The sequence below is a fragment of the Dama dama genome, chromosome 22, assembly GCF_033118175.1.
Source record: "Dama dama isolate Ldn47 chromosome 22, ASM3311817v1, whole genome shotgun sequence".
NCBI classification, from domain to species: Eukaryota; Metazoa; Chordata; class Mammalia; order Artiodactyla; family Cervidae; genus Dama; species Dama dama.
The window spans coordinates 54097852-54121182 of record NC_083702.1 but is presented as its reverse complement, the minus strand read 5'-3'; the positions used below and the strand labels follow the sequence as shown (position 1 = coordinate 54121182).

General features: G+C 40.8%; 1 protein-coding gene across 1 annotated transcript in view; it reads left to right on the top strand.

The window, feature by feature from the left end:
• The window catches only part of ANO4 (anoctamin 4), a 418375-nt gene that overhangs the window by 184656 nt on the left and 210388 nt on the right, over positions 1-23331 (top strand). The window contains exon 4 of the mRNA XM_061124170.1: positions 14905-15096. Coding sequence (XP_060980153.1) covers positions 14905-15096 — 192 coding nt within the window. The remainder of the gene's footprint in view (positions 1-14904; positions 15097-23331) is intronic.

Here is a 23331-nt window from a genome sequence, read left to right as displayed (position 1 = left end):
TAGATCAAAAAATTTCACAGTTCATATGGAAACACAAAAGGCCCCAAATAGCCAAAGCAGTCTTGAGAAAGAAGAATGGAGCTGGAAGAATCAACCTTCCTGACTTCAGATTATCCTACAAAGCTGCAGTCATCAAGACAGTGTGGTACTGACACAAAAACAGAAATATAGACCAATGGAACAAGATAGAAAGCCCCAAAATAAACCCATGCACCTATGGGCAAAGTAATGCTCAAAATTTTCCAAGCCAGGCTTCAGCAATACGTGAACTGTGAAATTCCAGATGTTCAAGCTGGTTTTAGAAAAGACAGAGGAACCAGAGATCAAATTGCCAATATCCGCTGGATCGTCAAAAAAGCTAGAGCGTTCCAGAAAAACATCTATTGCTGCTTTATTGACTGCGCCAACGCCTTTGACTGTGTAGATCATAACAAACTGGGGAAAATTCTGAAAGAGATGGGAATACCAGACCATCTGACCTGTCTCTTGAGAAACTTGTATGCAGGTCAGGAAACAACAGTTAGAACTGGACATAGAACAACAGACTGGTTCCAAATAGGAGGCTGTCAAGGCTGTATATTGTCACCCTGCTTATTTAACTTATATGCAGAGTACATCATGAGAAATGCTGGGCTGGAGGAAGCACAAGCTGGAATCAAGATTGCCAGGAGAAATATCAGTAACCTCAGATATGCAATTCACACCACCCTTATGGCAGAAAGTGAAGAGGAACTAAAAAACCTCTTGATGAAAGTGAAAGAGGAGAGTGAAAAAGTTGGCTTAAAGCTCAATATTCAGAAAACTAAGATCATGGCATCCGGTCCCATCACTTCATGACAAATAGATGGGGAAACAGTGGAAACAGTGGCTGACTTTATTTTTCTGGGCTCCAAAGTCACTGCAGATGGTGATTGCAGCCATGAAATTAAGAGACACTTACTCCTTGGAAGGAAAGTTATGACATACCTAGATAGCATATTAAAAAGCAGAGATGTTACTTTGCCAACAAAGGTCCATCTAGTCAAACTATGGTTTTTCCAATGGTCATTTATGAATGTGAGAGTTGGACTATAAAGAAAGCTGAATGCCAAAGAATTGATGCTTTTGAACTGTGGTGTTGGAGAAGACTCTTGAGAGTCCCTTGGAGTGCAAGGAGATCCAACCAGTCCATCCTCAAGGAGATCAGTCCTGGGTGTTCATTGGAAGGGCTGATGCTGAAGCTGAAACTCCAATACTTTGGCCACCTTATGCAAAGAGCTGACTCATTTGAAAAGACCCTGATGCTGGGAAAGATTGAGGGCAGGAGGAGAAGGGACAACAGAGGATGAGATGGTTGGATGGTATCACCGATTCAATGGACATGAGTCTGGGTAAACTCCGAGAGTTGGTGATGGACAGGGAGGCCTGGCGTGCTGCGGTTCATGGGGTTGCAAAGAGTCAGACACGACTGAGCAACTGAACTGAACTGACCTATGGGTACCTTATTTTTGACAAAGGAGTCAAGAATATACAATGGGCCAAAGACAGCCTCTTCAGTAAATGCTGCTAGGGAAACTGGACAGCTACATGTAAAAGAATGAAATTAGAACACTTCCTAACATCATACACAAAGATAAACTCAAAATGGGTTAAAGATTTAAATGTAAGGCCAGAAACTATAAAATTCTTCTGTTTCTTAATCAGCCTATTATCCCTTGGAGAAGTCAGCCTCTATTGTTATGTAGACCCAAAGGTCTCTTAATCCTTTTAGAAACGTTCAGTTCCCAGTTACATCATTCAGTGAATGAAACCAGTTACTTAACTTTCTTATGCCTAAGTTCCTTATCTTTAAAATGGTATTGATAATCGTGCCTCATAATGTAGAACGTTTATCATCAGGCAAGTTACATGGTGATGAAAATATTAATAATGTAATACTAATACTGAAAGTAATAAAAATAGTTAGCATTTGCTGAGTGTATACTCTGTCAGGCAGTGCTATATGTATTAACTCAATAATCCTCAAAACAGCCTAAGGGTAGATATTACTATTATCCCCCAATTGGGTCATGTCCAAATTCTCACAGCTAGAAAGGAGTAGAACCAGAATACAGGCCAACCTAGGTAGACATGCTGTAGAGTCTACACTCTTAACCACTAATCACATTCTCCATAGTAAGATTGTTAATATATTGCTGTAAATAATCAATACTTTTTAAGGGAATTCACTATGTGCCCAGAACTGCTCTATTCTATGAGGTAGATAGTACTGTTATCCCCATTTTATATAAGGAAACTGAGGCCCCTAGAAGCTGATTAAGAACGTAGTTGGTAGTGGCATAGGCAGGATTTGAACCCAAGCAGGCTGCATCCTAAATCTGTGTTCTTTGCCACAGTGCCTCAGTGTGAGCCGTTATTATCACTGCACCCAGTTCGGGCTAGTTTCCATGAATAACACAATAAAATTATTATTAAGTATTATTTAATAATTATGTTATTTAATAACACAATTATTATATATTAGATGTAATATTGTGGATAGATGTAACATGTTATCTATCTACTAGAGCATATAAGGCTTTTTGTGGTCTATTGGAACTGTGTTTATGCTCTTCCTGTTGTTACCTATAACCCCCTAAAACACGTTCCCAACTTCCACATTAGTTTGGAAAAACACCAAGCAGCTGTAGGAGTTATTTTGCCATGCCTCACCAAATAAAACAGGAAGGAAGTGCAGAAGTCTATGAACATTCCAGCTGATAAGGTTTGAAATTTCAAGCAGATTACTGTCTGTAAAACATTTAAGAGAGAGTTTGTGTCAGTAAGTCACAATACCTGAGCGATGTTTTCCAAATATCTTAGTGGTGTTGATCTAAGACAGGGGTAGGCGAACTTCTGTAAAGAGCCAGATAGTAAATATTTTCTCCTTTGAGAGCCAGGCAATCTTTGTCACAATTGCTCAACTCTGTTGTAGTACAAAAACAGTCATAGGTGATGTGTGAACAAATCTGTGGCTGAGTTCCAATAAAACTTTCTTTACAAAGACTGGCGATTGGCCAGATATGGCCCATGAGCCATAGTTTGCTGATACTTAATCTAAGAGAGATGTCAGGGGATGAGATGGCTGGATGGCATCACCGATGCAATGGACATGAACTTGGGCAAACTTCAGGAAATGGTGAGGGACAGCGAGGCCTGGCATGTTGCAGTCCATGGGTTCACAAAGAATTGGAGACAACTGGGTGACTGAAAAACAATCTAAGAGAGAGTTTGCCCACTACAGCAGGTATTTAATGCTAGTGAATTTGGAGATCAGCAGCCGCTAGGAGACATATACTTAAAAACAGCGTTGTTGTTGTGTTTATTTCCCCCTTCCTTATTTTCTGTGAGACCTGACCTTGCTGTCATCCCACATTTACTGAATAAGGTACTTGTAAACCATGGTTAGCTAACGCTTACAATATTCACATTGCTATGAAAGTGTACATATTTGATTCCAGTCACTTGATTCATTAATATACTGAGGCTTGGCTTTAGGGACAGGCTTTCAAGGGCTTCCCTTATCACTCAATTGGTAAAGAATCTGCCTTCAATGCAGGAGACCTGGATTCAATCCCTGGATCAGGAAGATCCCCTGGAGAAGGGAATGGCAACCCACTCCAGTATTCTTGCCTTGAGAGGAGCCTGGCAGGCTACAGTCCATGGGGTCACAAGAGTCGGACACAACTTAGTGACTAAACCGTCGCCACCAACAATGATGACCAAACAAGTTTTAAAAGACCATACAGAATGAGAATATGTGACTGTGCCTTGTTTTGAGCAAATCATTTTGCTAAATATTTTGGCACAGGGGTAAATTATTTCAAATACATATTTACTTAAGAAAAATGGTTAAAGTTTTGTTTTTTTTTTGCAATGTTAGACCATTTCAAAAGGGCCTTAAAATACAGTTGTTGTTGTTTTTTTTTTTTTTTGCCAGAAGCTTTCATTAATTATTAACTCTATCAGAAATGTATTTGTTAGCACCAAAATTAGTTGAGATTAACTTTATAACTCAATCATATAAAAGAGGTTCATTATTCCTTTGAAATTATCATTAAATTCCATTTAAAAGTTACATTTCAAAGTCTTGTGTAATTTAATTCTATTTTGTTGCTGTTTTTTTTGTTAACATTTGTTAAAGCGTCTTTAGAAGCACATCATATGGCTGAAAATCTAACTGTGCCATTATTAACATAGAGCTGTAATCAGTAAATGATTAGTGGGCTGCATTCTCGAGTTAGCTTTGATAAATTCTTTGTTTCTTGGTCAGTTAAATTAAGTATTGATTAAGGAGATTCAGACAGGGCTAGCTTCCCCATCTCCCTCCTTCCCTGGCCTGCCCTGGATGTTGGGGAGCTTGTGCTGACTAGGGGATTGCCCATTGTCTGTGGCCATGGCTGGGGTTGGGTTGACATGGGTGGGTCTTAGAATCATTATCAAGAATATTAATCAGATTGGGGAGAGATGGGAAGCTGAATTAGTGGTCTATTGCTGTGGTAATAATTACCATACAGTTTGGCTTAAAATTACACAGATTTATAATCTTAAAGTTCTGCAAGTTAGAGGTCAGACACAGGTCTCCTGTGGCTAGAACTGAATTGTTAGCGGAGCCGTGCTCCTTCTTGTGACTCTGGGGGAGAATCTGTGTCCTTGACTTTCCTAGCTTCTAGAGCTGCCACATTCCATGGCCCCTTCAATGAGCTAGCGGTGCGCATCTCTCTGACTCCAGCCACAAAAGGTTCTCTGCTTGTAAGGACTCCTGTGATTAAATTGTGCCCTCCTGGATAACCCAGGATAATTTCTGCCAGAGTCCTCATCCGCATCTGTGAAGTCCGTTTTGCCACATGTAGTAAAGTATTCACAGGTTTCGGGGATTAGGACTTGGATATTTTAGGGGAGCCATTATTCTGTGTGCCACAGGATTTGCATTCAGCGTATTAGATTTACTGTCTGCACTGCCTGTGTTCCCATTCTAGCTTCTTGCATTTTGGCATCCATTTCTGTCTCAGTCCATGTGAATCCTTTCTTTTCTCAGTTCCCCCCTTCTTTGGCCTTCCTTGAGCATGTCATTCTCTTGTTCCCCTTCTCTTGCTGCATGCAGCATTGCTGGGAAGGCTAGCCAGGCTGCCTGGGTTCAAATTCTGGCTGTGCCACTTACTTGTAACCTTTGGTCAATTACTCACTACTTCTATACCTCAATTTTCTCTTCTGTCACATGGGGATAAAGAATGTACATGTATTATAACCATGTATGATTGACACAGTGCTTAAAGGAGGTAATATGTTTATTACTCTTAGAACAATGTCTGGTACATGGTTAACCCTCAACCAATGCTGACTCTTGTTGCTGGTTATTCTCCCTCTAGAAGTTCCTCCAGGTTTTATCTGTGATCTCTCTCTTCTCTTGCAGACTCTCTTCGAGCTTCACTATTCATTCACCTCTAGCAAAGAACTCCAGCCGGAAGCGTGTCCAAACTTCACACCTTTTTTTCCGGCAGTGCTGAGTGAACATTTCATTTTGATGTCTCAGGGAGCCAGAGACCCAGTATATCCAAAACTGAACCCATTTTGTTGGCTGCATCTTGCCTGTCAAAATATTCCATCCATGTTTTTATTTCTTTTACTATCTTCAGATCCAAAGTTAATCTTGATTCTTTCCTCCCACCTCTAAACATTCAAAAGGTTATCCAGTTCTATGGAGGAGAAGGCAATGGCACCCCACTCCAGTACTCTTGCCTGGAAAATCCCATGGATGGAGGAGCTTGGTAGGCTGCGGTCTATGGGGTCGCTAAGAGTCGGACACGACCGAGCGACTTCACTTTCACCCTTGGAGATGGAAATGGCAACCCACTCCAGTGTTCTTGCCTGGAGAATCCCAGGGACCGGAGAGCCTGGTGGGCTGATGTCTATGGGGTCACACAGAGTTGGACACGACTGAAGTGACTTAGCAGCAGCAGCAGTTCTACAGAATCTGCTCTCAGTCTGTCTCTTCGATCTGTTTGTGTCCCTCCTGTCACTACTCTGATCCAGGCCCCTATGACTCTTATCAATAACCTGGATCTATTGCACAGGATGAAATCGAGGAGTCTTCTTAAATCCCTGCTCTGGTGATGTACACCCCACCTTGCTCACCTACCGTCAGTGATTTCTCATTGTCTTAGAGTGAAGATTATACTCTTTAATACAACTTTCAAGGCTCAAATTCTCTAAAATTTAATCCATACAAAAGGTGTTATGGTCATTACATTCAATCTAATCAGCCAGTGTTAATGCTCATATGTCTTACACATGCTTGAGACTGGACACCTTTTCCTTGCCGGAATTGACTCTGTCCTTTCATGCCCTCGTGCCTTTGCTGCCAGGAATGCTCTTTCCCTCCATCTCTGCCTTTTAGAAACTTGCCCAGCAATCCAGGCTGGGTGACAATACCACTCTCCTTGTGAAGCCTTCCCTAACAGCCCTTTTCTTAACTTTCCAAGTCAATCCATGGACCAAATCCAGCCAGTCACCTGTTTTTTTAAGTGAAGTTTTGTTGGAACTCAGCTGCACATTCACTTACCCATCATCTGTGGCTGCTTTGGGGCTACCGTAGTAGAATTGAGTAGTTGCAACAGGAACCATATGGCCTGCAAAGCCAAACATTTTATTATCTGTTTCTACAGGAAAAGTGTGCTGAGGCTTCTTTCCTCTTCAAGCATACATTTTCTGAGCTGTACCTTCCTTCTGGACCTTCCACATCTTGCTGCTATCAGAGTTGCTTCTGCATAACTTTTCCCCTTGTGACAGCATCCTCCTCTTACAGACATAGATTTGGCCTTCATCATCCTTATTTTTGTCCTTGGACCTGACATGATGTAAGGCTCATGAGTTGTTGATAGAAATAAATTGTAATGTAAAAAATCCTTTTTAACTAAATTTTACTCACTTGCCAAATGACTAAAATCTTACGGAAAATACTGTTCCCTCTAGGGGTTAATGCTTATCATTTGATGTTACTGATAGTAAACCATCTCGTGTTTCACTTCTAGAAGCTTTTTTTTGACTGCCAAGATAAAACTGAGTCCAGTGATTTTATGAAATAGTACTCTTATACTATTGAAGTTGCTTGATTGGTAATATTTAGTGAGTGGTTCCACTGGAACTTGGGATTTCAGTGCATATGTTTGTACCAAGTGTGGGTTTCACCATGTAAGGTACATACCTGATTTGTACTTAGCTATTTTTTGTCACCTATCCCTAACTCTGTGTACCTGGAGTGTGATAATATTTAACCATATCTTTATGAAAAATATGAAATAATTGAAGTCCTTTTGGAGAAAGCAGGGGTGCTTTACTGGCTTCTTAGAGATAATTGAAGATTTCAAAAGAACTCTTTTCCAAGGTATAAATTTCAAACTGCATATTTCCAAATGCCTGTATCCATCTTTTCACTCCTTAAATATCACCTGTAACAGTTTTCTAATAAGTTTTATATCTGTCTGTGTGGGGAGTGGGGGGCGGAAGGTAGAGAGAAGCTTGTGCCTAAGTGTATGAAGCACAGGGAAAACCCTTGAACTTCCACAAAATGACAAGAAATTCATAGTCATTCTCTCATTGTTTCTTTGAGTGAAAATGTGGTGATTTAGGATAAGTTAAATATCACAGGATGAGATGAAATGAGAAATTCAGAGTGTTAGCCTTCAGAGTAGTGAAGAAGAAAAACTGACCCCAAATGAGACAGTCTTGATGAATAAAAATGAAGGATAACAATCATGAAGTTTTTGAGAACCTTCCAAAGAAGTTTTCGGTGATGTTATTGAGTTATGAGAATGTAGAACCTTTGACTGTTAAAACTGAGGGAGATGGATTTGCACAACACTATCATCAAAATTCAGGTAAAAACAGCATTTGAATTAAGGAGCAGATTTTATTAAAAGGACTTCCTGTGTTGCAAAGAGTGGTTGGGTTCAGGACATTAATAAGAGGCAGTAAAGCGCCCAGGGTATACCAACAGTGGGAAGCCTTTGTGTTTACTTGCTCAGTCGTGTCTGATTCTTTACGACCCCATGGACTGTAACCCACCAGGCTCCTCTGTCCATGGGATTTCCCAGTCAAAAATATTGGAGTGGGTTGCCATTTCCTCCTCCAGGGGATCGTCCTGACCCAGGCATTGAACTCACGTCTCCTGTGTCTCCTGTATTATAAGGCGTATTCTTTACCTGCTGAACCATCCGAGAAAGCCTTTACAATGTCTAAAGAGGCGAGGATAGCATTAGAGCCCAGCAGAGTTGGACCCATGGGAAAGGGACCACCTGACAGATGCAGATCGCCTTGGGCCCTCGGAAGTCTTGAGACAGAGAGCAGGGAAGAAGTAACTCAGCCATCACCGTTTGAGCACATTTTCTGTCTATGTTTTCATCGTGTCTGCTGACATTGCCTTGGCTGAAGCAGATCGTAATGACCAGGTCCAAAATAAACAGAACAATGCACTTCCTTTTTTACTGGAAAGCACTGATGGGCCACATGGCAAAGAAATATTATGAAGAATTGGGGTTAGTCATCTACTGTGTCACTGTAGTTTCCTAAAATGAAGTCCTTCTAGAGGAATTCTGTAGCAAGGGGGGAAAAGGAGACTCTAAATCAGTCCTAAATCAGTCCCATAGGCAAGAGAAAAATTACCAAAAACGCTATAAAGAATCTAGAAGTGGATTTGCAGGAGAGAAACCCTGGTAATTTATCCCTGGCATTTTATTTGACACTTGAATGTTGTTTCAGCTCTCATCTTGTCTGATTCTGTAAGTTCTTTGTATAGACACTGAACCAAAAGTTAAGTCTGGATAGTATCATATCTAGTCCTTAGCATTTTATTCTCCTTTCAAAGTGCTTGAATGCCAAGGTAATGTGGCTTTAGACAGACAACTCTCACAATATTACAAATAACAGCAACTTGGCAGGAAGTCCTTCCTGGTTTTGGTGTGTTGGTACTGCTGGGTTTGTGTAACATACGGATGCCAACCCATCAAATAGCCTGTTCCAGTGAAGGAAGATCAAATAGGAGTAGACATGTTCGTGGATTGTGTGATGGAGGAAGGCTGGACAGCAGCAAGTCCTGTCCTCAGGCCTCTGGAGATGGATTTGTTCTCTACCTTCGTAGTTAAATCTGAGAAAAAGAGAAAGCTAGAAATAGATATCCCTTTTCACGGATTGTTTTTTAATTAGGAATAGGTGAGTCATATTTAGCTTATGGTGATATTCAAAACATGGTTTTTCAGTGTCTTGAAACATAGTTGATCTAAGAAATGACAAGGAGAGTGATGCAGCACATTGGCACTGTTGCTGCAAGTTGTAAAACATTGACAGGGCTCCAGATGTTCCCGTGGCATAGAGCGCCTCTGAATCACAGGGATGACATTTAGATGAAAGCAAATCGCTTCTACATAGGCACCCTTCTATCACACAACGCGGCCAGAGCTAGTGCAGTTTGGGAGTAAGCCAGAAGCAAAGAGCACTGAAGAATTGTATTTTATTGAGCAAAATACTTACGTTTCAGTTAGAATTTTTGAAAACAAAATATACAAGGAACTTAGAAGAAATCTAAGCTTTGCTTTATCAAGACATTAAACACTTCCTGTGTTCTGTGGACAGACCTGTTGAATTTCCCAAGGGCAGACTCAAGAATGGTGGGAAAGATGGGCTTGAAATTTAGGAGACAGAGCATAGCAAGAATCACTTGGAAGATAATCACACATAAGTGACAGCTGGAGACACGGTGTGTGTGAGAAGATGGAGAGAGAGAGAAGATCCACATCAGAAGCTTGGGAAATGCTCGCTGTGATGATGGCTCCCAAGTATACAGCCATGTGCTAATCCCCAGAACTGGTGAATGTGGCAGTTGGAAAGACTTTACAGATGGGATCTTGTTTGCTGATGAGTTCGCTGGTAAGGATCTTGAGATGAAGAGATTAGCCTGTATTTTCCAAGTGGGCCCAAAGTGCCATCACATGCATTCTTAAAAGGATGAGCGGAGGAGGGAGATAGACACAAGCACAGAGGAGGAGGTGATATGACAGTAAAGACAGAGATCGCAGTGATGTGCTCACAAGGCAGAAAACACCAAGGACAGCTGGCATCCGTGAGGTGCTGAAAGAGGCAAGGAACAGATTTCTCCTCACAGCTCTGAGAAACACCTTGATTTCAGGCTTTTAGCCTATAGGACTGTAAGATAAATTTCTGTTGTTTCAACCCACCACAGTTACTGTAATTTGCTACAGTAGCCCCAGGAAGTGAGAACCCCCACCTTTGGGAACAGGAAGGGAAAGAGAGCTTAGAGTTAGGAGTTCAGTTCAGTTCAGTTCGGTCACTTAGTCCTGTCCGACTCTTTGCAACCCCATGGATCACAGCATGCCAGGCCTCCCTGCTCATCACCAACTCCCAGAGCCTATTCAAACTCATGTCCATTGAGTCAGTGATGCCATCCAACCATCTCATCCTCTGTTGTCCCCTTCTCCTCCTGCCCTCAATCTTTCCCAGCCTCAGGGTCTTTTCAAATGAATCAGCTTTTCACATCAGGTGGTTAAAGTATTGGAGTTTCAGCTTCAACATCAGTCTTTCCAGTGAACACCCAGGACTGATCTCCTTTAGGATGGACTGGTTGGACTGGTTCTTGCAGTCCAAGGGACTCTCAAAGAGTCTTCTCTAACATCACAGTTCAAAAGCATCCATTCTTGGGCGCTCAGCTTTCTTTATAGTCCAACTCTCACATCCAAACATGACTACTGGAAAAACTATAGCCTTGACGAGATGGACTTTTGATGGAAAAGTAATGTCTCTGCTTTTTAATATGCTGTCTAGGTTGGTCATAACTTTCCTTCCAAGGAGTAAGCGTCTTTTAATTTCATGGCTGCAGTCACCATCTGCAGTGATTTTGGAGCACCCAAAAAATAAAGTCTGCCACTGTTTCCCCATCTATTTGCCATGAAGTGATGGGACCAGATGCCATGATCTTAGTTTTCTGAATATTGAGTTTTAACCAACTTTTTCACTCTCCTCTTTCACTTTCATCAAGATGTTGTTTAGTTTTTAACTTTTCTGTGATAAGAGTGGTGTCATCTGTGTATCTGAGGTTATTGCTATTTCTCCCAGCAATCTTGATTCCAGCTTGTGCTTCATCCAGCCCATCATTTCACATGATGACCCATTCCATGTTTTAGCTATTGTAAATAGTCCAGCACCCACATTTTAACCACACACCATATACTTGTCATCCTTAAAGGCTTGTGTTTCTCAAGGTTCTGACTTAAGATCTTTTTCAAGTAAGATAGATGGTAGGTCTCAAGAGGAAAAGTCATGTTTAAGTGATATTTTGGGGTAGAAGGGAGGGAAGAAGAGAGATTTGATATCCCCTGGGCTCCATCTTTTCAGCTGAGTGAGAGAGGACGTGATGCTGACGTTGGAAGCAGCCAAGCCTCAGGCCTGAAGTTGTCTAGGGAAGAGGATGAGGGTGTGATGAAAGCAGAAGCACTACATTAAAAATGGGTTACATGGGTGAGCATGTCATTTTCTTGACCAGCTCTTGACTCTGTGCTATGTCTGTGCCTATGGAGTCTTTGCACCATGCAGGACCCAATGTGCAGAGAAGGAGCTGAAGAAGGGGAATTGTCACCTCCTTCTCTGCATGGAAGGTACTCGGGAACTGAGGAGAGTCAGAAGTACACTGTGTGATCGTTGTCCTTAGAGACTCTGGAGCTGGTGGAAGAAATGGGTCATCTGCCGGCCAGCAGGTGACTGACAGTACAAGGCCATGGTGTGATCAAAACTAATGGCAAGTTTAAAGAGATTGGAGTGTAGGCTTGGGTCAGAGGAGTTGGAAGGGCTTCGGGAGGAAGAGGCAGTTTCTTACTGACGAAGGTGTTTGGTAACTGGTCAGCAACCAGGGAGGCAGTTCAGATGGGTGGAAAATGGGGGAGCAGATGGTTTCATAAGAGTTTGGGTCTAAAGGAGTGTCAGCACACACTCCCTTCCAACCCTGCCTCATTAAATTATTCAGAATCACTACTGACTTCATACAATTCACCCTAGGATTGATATCTCATTCATCAGGCTACATGCTAAAGTGGAAAAGATCAGAGTTCAAATTCGTTGCTCACTTGTTGTGTGGCCTTAGGGAGTAGCTTCACCTCTTGGGCCTCAAGTTTCAAATGTAGAAATGCATACTGTCTTTTAGGGTTGTGATGAGGCCTTATTGGGATAATGATCAATATTGAGCTTGTTTAATAGATAATCAGTGTCAACCTTTTCTTCCGAAGAAGTTAAGAACAAGATGCATGATGCACTTTATTTGCTGATAGTTCCTTTCTGAAGATGTAATTGCTGTGTGTTTGTGTGTGTGTGTGAGTGTGTGTGTGAGTCGCTAAGTCGTGTCCGCCTCTTTGCAACCCCATGGACTGTAGCCCCCCAGGCTCCTCTGTCCATGGGATTCTCCAGGTAAGAATTCTGTAGTGGGTTGCCATCCCTTCTCCATGTGACTGCTGAGTCTCCTGTAAATGTCAGCCTTCTGTAAGCCTGGAGTATATTTGCTGTCCTGTGGACTGTTGGTTTACACATCTCTCCTTCATTGACTTAGCCACCACATGAGGAGAGCTCTGATGGGCCAGTCTCTTTGTCTGTACCTCTGAGAATTCCTAATTCATGGAGGACCCAAATGGCTTTGCTCAGATATCAAGGGTTTTGACCCAGTTACTCTATAAAATACCCATCTTCCTCATATCCACTTTTTCCTGGTAGTACTAGTGAATTCTTTATTTTTGACCTTTTCCCCATCATCTGCATTATTAGATTTTTAAATCAGGAATTTAACAGTTTCAAGTACCTGTGCTGTTTATTTCCACTGTGTAATTTTTCTTTGCATTTCTGTCATTTTGTGTTTCCTTGAGGGGTTGTTAGGTAAAAGCTAAAAGTGCCATGCTGACTCACCATTCTGGTTTCTTCAGCCCAATAATCTTTGGAAAAGGGACAAGAAAATATGGTCTTGGGAGAGCCATCTATTGCAGACTGAGACTGTTGTGTACTGTCTGGTGTTGACTTAAAGCATCTCTCCCAGCCCCTTCATCTGTCACCTGAAAATCTATCTGTGTTCTTCTGGAGTCTTTTTTTAATATTTATTTTAACAAATGTATTTATTTGGCTGCTCTGGTTCTTAGTTGTGGCATGTGGGATCTTGAGTCTTCATTATGGTGTGCAGAATCTTTTAGTTGCTTCATGCTGATCTACTCCCTCAACCAGGGGTGGAACCTGGGGCCCCTGCACTGGGAGCGCAGAGTCTTAGCCACTGGACCACCAGGGGAGTCTCTCTTCTGGAGTCTTTATGGGTCTGCAGACATTTGTCTTGCACCTCTTTGGAAATGTGGAACATATCACGGTGGGAGGGAGCCTGGCAGGGAGGAAGGATGCCAGGCTTCTGCTGTGGTGATAGTCCTGCTCAGAGGAAGGCTCACACTTGCCCAGGCAGCTGCGCATCAGAGCAGGGCATGCAGTGGGAGGGGAAGGCTGCCAGGCTGTCTCCCGAGGGGCCACCCTGCATGGCAGGCTTTACCAGGGTGAATCTCCCAACGGCAAGGTTCAGCCTCCCAGCACTGCAGGCTGAGTTACAGTTCATGGGGCAGAGTATCCTGTTCGTGAGGAGGTAGATGAATGGACACCCAGAATACCAGCTGTTAATCTGCACTGGGGACCCTGTCTTCCGGGGAGATGGGAACACTCGTGTGATGGCTGTCTCCCTGCCCTGGAAGCCAAATCCTAATCTGAAGTTTGTCTGTGAGCATTGTCAAAGTGAGGGCAGTGAAGTGGATAAAGGAGAGAAAATGTGTGTGTCGGTGCTGTCTGCCTGTGCGTTTGGAAATCTTGAACTTTGGGGCTGTTGCCTGGACGGGCACTGCCCAGGTTTGTCTCCCTTACATGTTTTGTGCAATTTTTTTTTCCACATTGTTATTGTTTTTCCCTTGGCTGACTAAACCTCATTCTGATTTGAGTCATCCTTTCTTAAAATTCATTAGAATTTACAAATTGGCCCAGGTTATATCCTCCTCTCCTCCTTGGAGAAATTTAAAAATAACTCTGCATACCTCTGTTATATCCCAGATTGCTCAGGATTTTAAAATATAGTTTATATGTATCAGCAGACATAATCCATATCAATATAATTGATGTAAATTAATGTAATCCAGTATTATTCTTGATGAAATTGACATGAAGTCTGGGATTTGCTTCAAACTACTCTGGCACCTAAAAAGCAAACCAACAACAAAGGGAGTGAAATAGGTGAAGATTGGAAAGTTTTCTCAGCCTTTTGGAAAGATCTTTATTTGTTGAAACTGGATGGTATGTGCATGGGGTCCATCATACTATTCCTTTGACTTTTAGTGTGTCTGAAAATTTCCCAGATAAAATAGCTCTAAATATGTATATCATTCTAAGGTTATCAGAGGTATAAATCTGAGTTCAGTCTGTATTCTGACTTATACATGAATGCTTTGAAAAAATTCTTTGATTTTTATTGAAATTCCGGATATCACAACAATTTCTAATCCTCATTGCCCCTGACAACAGCATGCCAATTATATGCATGTTTTTTAGGACTCGGGAATAATTCTAATATTTAACTTTATTGGATCTGTGTATAAAACTCTTGTCACAATAACTGACGATGTCCATTTTTGACTGAAACAACATTCAGTTATTTATGTAATGTGAAAATCAGTCACTACCATAATTTTAGTATTACTACCATCCCTTAAGAATGTGAAACAGTTACTGAATGCTTTCTGGATTTTATGCCAGAAAATAATTTGGTGTTTTAGCTATTCTGAACCGACTTCTTTGATATCATGGTGCTATTTCTCATTCCAGGTTTAAGTTTATCTATTCATGGGGCTGAAAAGCGTTTGCAAATCCACCAACGGCGAAGTGTGGCAAGCCGCCCAGGGTCACGCCGCCTGCCCGTGGTCAGGCATTCCTCACTTCCACCAGGCAGAAGGTCAGTAAAAATGGAGACGAGCTCTTCTGGAGTCACTAATGGGAGAACCAGAGTCTTCCACCCAGGTAATGCATGGGGAAGGGTCAACAGGGACCTGGGTTAGCAGCAACCTGACTGCCTGTGCTATATTTTTGTCATCTAATTCTACCACGCTTCCAGTTAAGCTTACTTTTTAAAAGAGTCTTGGGTTTTTTTCCCCCCTTCTTTTCACTTCCATCAGTGGTAAATGTCCCCAAGACCAATAGGAGGGAAGGGGGCTTGAGGTATCAGAAAAGGTTAAGGCAACATTCCACTTACTGTGGTAGAATCTAAATGAAAATTCCACTGAATAGACTTGCTCAGTTCAGAAAAGGTTACTATAGAATGCAACAAGACAGAGATTTGGCCAGTTTCTTGATATTTTGCTCTAATTCAGCCCAGGGGAAATGTCATGGTGAAAATGCCCACTTTGAAGCCTCAGTTATGTGGCTTGACTCGTCCATGTTTCTTTCTCAGGTGAAGGGAGACAACTAGAGTCATGTGAATTTTCAAGGCCCTGGGAAGTACCTGTGATCTCTTAAAAATGATAAAATGAGTCTATATCAAAGTTGGTATTCACAACCTCAAGTATTTGGGTGAAAGGCTCATTTAAGTATTCATTCATTCATTCAACACATTTCTTGAGTGCCTGCTATATGCCAGGCTTTGTTTTGAAAACTGAGGAAAAGCAAGTGAACACTATTTCTGACCCATGGAAATAGCACATTGTGAGGAAGTTCCAAGGTCATGTATTTTAAGTCTCCCCCAGTCCTGACTCCTGTGTGTAATGTGCTTGAGGTGGCCAGCCAGCCTCAGCTGAAGTCGTTGCCTTCTCTTGCCATGTCATCTTCTTTCTCTCAGCTGATACCCTGGCTTCCTACCCTCATTAAGAAACCCACAGGCCACTGGGCCTGAGACTACAGGTCCCTGCATCTCCAAATATATGTCTGTCTATGCCCATCCTTCACTTCTCTCCTCTGGTTGTCGAGAGGTGACGGTCTTCCCACTGTCCTGACTGAGCTTTCACCTGTGTCCTTCACCAGTGGCCTTGACCACCCCTCCTCTCTTGGACCTTGATCGTTCCCCTCAGTTTGTGAAGACGGCTGAAGCTTCGCATTTTAATCATCTTCATTTGACACTGCAACCTTTTCTCACTTCCGCCACTTCTGGTCCCTCCAAAGCCAGATTTCTGAAAGGGTAACCTACCTTTGTTGGCTCGGCTTCCTAGCACTTGTCAACCCAGTGCAGCCTGGTTTCTGCCTCATCCACACCATCATGGCTCTTCTTATTGACCCACTTTCACCACAGTTTGGTGGGTGGCAGATTCTTCTGATGCACCCAACCAGAGTGGACCACCACTTCTTCCCAAAGCATATTCCCTGACTTCCATGGCGACCTGCTTTCTCCATTCTCCCATCACTTCTCTCACAGGTAACTCTGATGGTTTCCCAGCCTCTAGCATCTCTCTTGTCTTCTTGCCTCTTGTCACAGTACATGCTTCACACCAAATGCAGAATGACTCATCTTCACCCGTGACCATGCCATTCATCTTGCTTGTCCTACTCATTCCAGGGTAAAGGCCAACCCTCTTAGTATGTTAGGAACAAATGCCCACCATAATCCAGGCCCTAGTGCTTCCCATCCTTTTTTGCTCCTTTCTGTCTTATTTTTTCCATTTATTTTTATTAGTTGGAGGCTAATTACTGTACAATATTGTAGTGGGTTTTGTCATACATTGACATGAATCAGCCATGAATTTACATGTATTCCCCATCCCGATCCCCCCTCCCACCTCCCTCTCCACCCGATCCTTCTGGGTCTTCCCAGTGCACCAAGCCCAAGCACTTGTCTCATGCATCCAACCTGGGCTGGTGATCTGTTTCACCATAGATAATATACATGTTTCAATGCTGTTCTCTCGAAACATCTCACCCTTGCCTTCTTCCACAGAGTCCAAAAGTCTGTTCTGTACATCTGTGTCTCTTTTTCTGTTTTGCATATAGGGTTATCGTTACCATCTTTTTAAATTCCATATATATGTGTTAGTATACTGTAATGTTCTTTATCTTTCTGGCTTACTTCACTCTGTATAATGGGCTCCAGTTTCATCCATCTCATTAGAACTGATTCAAATGAATTCTTTTTAATGGCTGAGTAATATTCCATGGTGTATATGTACCACAGCTTCCTTATCCGTATGCTGATGGGCATCTAGGTTGCTTCCATGTCCTGGCTATTAAAAACAGTGCTGCGATGAACATTGGGGTGCACGTGTCTCTTTCAGATCTGGTTTCCTCCGTGTGTATGCCCAGAAGTGGGATTGCTGGGTCATATGGCAGTTCTATTTCCAGTTTTTTAAGAAATCTCCACACTGTTCTCCATAGTGGCTGTACTAGTTTGCATTCCCACCAACAGTGTAAGAGGGTTCCCTTTTCTCCACACCCTCTCCAGCATTTATTGCTTGTAGACTTTTGGATAGCAGCCATCCTGACTGGCGTGTAATGGTACCTCATTGTGGTTTTGATTTGCATTTCTCTGATAATGAGTGATGTTGAGCATCTTTTCATGTGTTTGTTAGCCATCTGTATGTCTTCTTTGGAGAAATGTCTGTTTATTTCTTTGGCCCATTTTTTGATTGGGTCTTTTATTTTTCTGGAATTGAGCTGCAGGAGTTGCTTGTATATTTTTGAGATTAATCCTTTGTCTGTTGCTTCGTTTGCTGTTATTTTCTCCCAATCTGAGAGCTGTCTTTTCACCTTGCTTATAGTTTCCTTTGCTGTGCAAAAGCTTTTAAGTTTCATTAGGTCCCATTTGTTTATTTTTGCTTTTATTTCCAATATTCTGGGAGATGGGTCATAGAGGATCCTGCTGTGATTTATGTCAGAGAGTGTTTTTGCCTATGTTCTCCTCTAGGAGTTTTATAGTTTCTGGTCTTACATTTAGATCTTTAATCCATTTTGAGTTTATTTTTGTGTATGGTGTTAGAAGGTGTTCTAGTTTCATTCTTTTACAAGTGGTTGACCAGTTTTCTCAGCACCACTTCTTAAAGAGGTTGTCTTTTTTCCATTGTATATTCTTGCCTCCTTTGTCGAAGATAAGGTGTCCATAGGTTCGTGGATTTATCTCTGGGCTTTCTATTCTGTTCCATTGATCTATATTTCTGTCTTTGTGCCAGTGCCATACTGTCTTGATGACTGTGGCTTTGTAGTATAGTCTGAAGTCAGGCAGGTTGATTCCTCCAGTTCCATTCTTCTTTCTCAAGATTACTGTGGCTATTCAAGGTTTTTTGTATTTCCATACAAATTGTGAAATTATTTGTTCTAGTTCTGTGAAAAATACCATTGGTAGCTTGATAAGGATTGCATTGAATCTATAGATTGCTTTGGGGTAGTATAGCCATTTTGACAATATTGATTCTTCCAATCCATGAACACGGTATGTTTCTCCATCTATTTGTGTCTTCTTTGATTTCTTTCATCAGTGTTGTATAGTTTTCTATGTATAGGTCTTTTGTTTCTTTAGGTAGATATACTCCTAAGTATTTTATTCTTTTTGTTGCAGTGGTGAATGATATTGTTTCCTTAATTTCTCTTTCTGTTTTCTCATTGTTAGTGTATAGGAATGCAAGGGATTTCTGTGTGTTAATTTTATATCCTGCGACTTTACTATATTCGTTGATTAGCTCTAGTAATTTTCTGGTAGAGTCTTTAGGGTTTTCTATGTAGAGGATCATGTCATCTGCAAACAGTGAGAGTTTCACTTCTTCTTTTCCTATCTGGATTCCTTTTACTTCTTTTTCTGCTCTGATTGCTGTGGCCAAAACTTCCAAAACTATGTTGAATAGTAGTGGTGAGAGTGGGCACCCTTGTCTTGTTCTTGATTTTAGGGGAAATGCTTTCAGTTTTTCACCATTGAGGGTGATGCTTGCTGTGGGTTTGTCATATATAGCTTTTATTATGTTGAGGTATGTTCCTTCTATTCCTGCTTTCTGGAGAGTTTTAATCATAAATGGGTGTTGAATTTTGTCAAAGGCTTTCTCTGCATCTATTGAGATAATCATATGGTTTTTATCTTTCGATTTGTTAATGTGGTGTATTACATTGATTGATTTGCGGATATTAAAGAGTCCTTGCATTCCTGGGATAAAGCCCACTTGGTCATGATGTATGATATTTTAAATATGTTGTTGGATTCTGTTTGCTAGAATTTTGTTAAGGATTTTTGCATTTATGTTCATCAGTGATATTGGCCTATAGTTTTCTTTTTTGTGGCATCTTTGTCTGGTTTTGGAATTAGGGTGATGGTGGCCTCATAGAATGAGTTTGGAAGCTTACCTTCCTCTGCAATTTTCTGGAAGAGTTTGAGTAAGATAGGTGTTAGCTCTTCTCTAAATTTTTGGTAGAAGTCAGCTGTGAAGCCATCTGGTCCTGGTCTTTTGTTTGCTGGAAGATTTCTGATTACAGTTTCGATTTCCTTGCTTGTGATGGGTCTGTTAAGATCTTCTATTTCTTCCTGGTTCAGTTTTGGAAAGTTATACTTTTCTAAGAATTTGTCCAGTTCTTCCAAGTTGTCCATTTTATTGGCATAGAGCTGCTGGTAGTAGTCTCTTATGATCCTTTGTATTTCAGTGTTGTCTGTTGTGATCTCTCCATTTTCATTTCTAATTTTGTTAATTTGGTTCTTCTCTCTTTGTTTCTTAATGAGTCTTGCTAATGGTTTGTCAATTTTGTTTATTTTTTCAAAATACCAGCTTTTAGCTTTGTTGATTTTTGCTATGGTCTCTTTAGTTTCTTTTGCATTTATTTCTGCCCTAATTTTTAAGATTTCTTTCCTTCTACTAATCCTGGGGTTCTTCATTTCTTCCTTCTCTAGTTGCTTTAGGTGTAGAGTTAGGTTATTTATTTGACTTTTTTCTTGTTTCTTGAGGTAAGCCTGTAATGCTATGAACCTTCCCCTTAGCACTGCTTTTACAGTGTTCCATAGGTTTTGGGTTGTTGTGTTTTCATTTTCATTCATTTCTATGCATATTTTGATTTCTTTTTTGATTTCTTCTATCATTTGTTGGTTATTCAGAAGCGTGTTATTTAGCCTCCATATGTTAGAATTTTTAACAATTTTTTTCCTGTAATTGAGATCTAATCTTACTGCACTGTGGTCAGAAAAGATGACTGGAATGATTTCAATTTTTTTGAATTTTCCAAGACCAGATTTATGGCCCAGGATGTGATCTATTCTGGAGAAGGTTCCGTGTGCACTTGAGAAAAAGGTGAAGTTGATTGTTTTGGGGTGAAATGTCCTATAGATATCAGTTAGGTCTAGCTGGTCCATTGTGTCATATAAAGTTTGTGTTTCCTTGTTAATTTTCTGTTTAGTTGATCTATCCATAGTTGTGAGGGGGGTATTAAAGTCTCCCACTATTATTGTGTTACTATTAATTTCCTCTTTCATACTTGTTAGCATTTGCCTTACATATTGCGGTGCTCCTATGTTGGGTACATATATATTTATAATAGTTATATCTTCTTCTTGGATTGATCCTTTCATCATTATGTAGTGTCCTTCTTTGTCTCTTTTCACAGCCTTTATTTGAAAGTCTGTTTTATCTGATATGAGTATTGTGACTCCTGCTTTCTTTTGTTCTCCATTTGTGTGAAATACTTTTTTCCAGCCCTTCACTTTTAGTCTGTATGTGTCTCTTGTTTTGAGGTGGGTCTCTTGTAGACAGCATATATAGGGGTCTTGTTTTTGTATCCATTCAGCCAGTCTTTGTCTTTTGGTTGGGGCATTCAACCCATTTACATTTAAGGTAATTATTGATAGGTATGGTTCCATTGCCATTTACTTTGTTGTTGTTTTGGGTTCATGTTTATACAACCTTTCTGCATTTCCTGTCTAGAGAAGATCCTTTAGCATTTGTTGAAGAGCTGGTTTGATGGTGCTGAATTCTCTCAGCTTTTGCTTGTCTGTAAAGCTTTTGAATTCTCCTTCATATCTGAATGAGATCCTTGCTGGGTACAATAATCTAGGTTGTAGGTTATCCTCTTTAATTACTTTGAGTATGTCCTGCCATTCCCTTCTGGCCTGGAGGGTTTCTATTGATAGATCAGCTGTTATCCTTATGGGAATCCTTTGTGTGTTATTTGTTGTTTATCCCTTGCTGCTTTTAATATTTGTTCTTTGTGTTTGATCTTTGTTAATTTGATTACTATGTGTCTTGGGGTTTTTCGCCTTGGGTTTATCCTGTTTGGGACTCTCTGGGCTTCTTGGACTTGGGTGGCTATTTCCTTCCCCATTTTAGGGAAGTTTTCAGCTATTATCTCCTCGAGTATTTTCTCATGGCCTTTCTTTTTGTCTTCTTCTTCTGGGACTCCTATGATTCGAATGTTGGGGCGTTTCACATTGTCCCAGAGGTCCCTGAGGTTGTCCTCATTTCTTTTGATTCTTTTTTTTTTCCTCTCTGCTTCATTTATTTCTACCATTTTATCTTCTACCTCACTTATCCTATCTTCTGTCTCCGTTATTCTACTCTTGGTTCCCTCCAGAGTGTTTTTGATCTCATTTATTGCATTATTCATTTTTAATTGACTCTTTCTTATTTCTTCTAGGTCTTTACTAAACATTTCTTGCATCTTCTCAATCTTTGTCTCCAGGCTATTTAGCTGTAACTCCATTTTGTTTTCAAGATTTTGGATCATTTTTATTATCATTATTCTAAATTCTTTTTCAGGTAGATTCCCTATTTCCTCCTCTTTTGTTTGACTTGGTGGGCATTTTTCATGTTCCTTTACCTGTTGGGTATTTCTCTGCCTTTTCATCTTGTTTAGATTGCTGTGTCTGGAGTGGACTTTCTGTATTCTGGAGGTCTGTGGTTCCTTTTTATTGTGGAGGTTTCACCCAGTGGGTGGGGTTGGACGGCTGACTTGTCAAGGTTTCCTGGTTAGGGAAGCTTGCGTCGGTGTTCTGGTGCGTGGAACTGGATTTCTTCTCTCTGGAGTGCATTGGAGTGTCCAGTAATGAGTTTTGAGATGGGTCTATGTGTTAGGTGTGACTTTGGGCAGCCTGTATGTTGATGTTCAGGGCTATGTTCCTGCGTTGCTGGAGAATTTGCGTGGTATGTTTTGCTCTGAAACTTACTGGCTCTTGGGTTGTGGTTGGTTTCAGTGTAGGTATGGAGGCTTTTGGATGGTCTCTTATTACTTAATGTTCTGTGTAGTCAGGAGTTTTCTGGTGTTCTCAGGTTTTGGGCTTAAGTCTCCTGCCTCTGGATTTCAGTTTTATTCTTCCTGTAGTCTCAAGACTTCTCCAACTATACAGAACTGATAATAAAACTTCTAGGTTAATGGCGAAAAGATTCTCCACCGTGAGGGACACCCAGAGAGGTTCACAGAGTTACATGAAGAAGAGGAGAGGGAGGAAGGACATACAGATGGGCAGGAGGAGAAAAAGGGGGACTCAAGAGGAGAGAGACAGATCTACGCAGTTCTCTGTTCCCAGAGTGTTCTCCGTGGCCCAGACACCCACAAAGATTCACAGAATTGGATTGGGAAGAGAAGGGGAAAGGAAGAAATAGAGGTGTTCTGAGGTAGAAAACAGAGAGTCAAAAGTGGGAGACAGTAATCAACACACTCCTGAATAAAAATGGGAACTGAATATTGGATTCTTATATGTCCAAAATTTATATCACATACTGAAAAACAAAGATTAAAAATCTAGAGTAGAGGTTAGACTCCTAAAAATACAATATTGAAAACAAAAACAAAAACACAAAAAACTTTAGAGATATATATGAAGTTTGGTTTAAAAATAGGGCTTCTCTTTTTTTTTCTCAAGGATATAGTGAAATGAAAATGACAATTAAGGAGTAGTAGAGGAGTAATAGAGGACTTTGAAAGAAAATAAGAAAAAAAGAAAAAAAAAAAAGAAAAAAATTTTTTCCTAATTAAAAAAAATCTTAAAAATATATGCAAATGAAAGTTAAGGAGTAATGGGGGAGTAATAGGGAATTTTAAAAGAAAATAAAAGAGAAAAAATAAAAAAGAAAAGAAAGGGAAAAGAAAAATTTTTTTAATTTACAAAAAAGGTAAAAATATGTCTAGGAGTTTCTCTGGAGCTGTTGCGGTCAGTGTGGGTTCGGCTCAGTTTCAGATAGCTCCTCGTTCCAGCTTACACTTCTCGATATCTATAGGCCCCTTCTGGTGTAGTCAGTGTTATCTACAGGGATTTTAATCTGTTGCACCGGTCCCTTCTGAAGCGGTTCCCTTTGTTTATTGGGCTTCTATTTG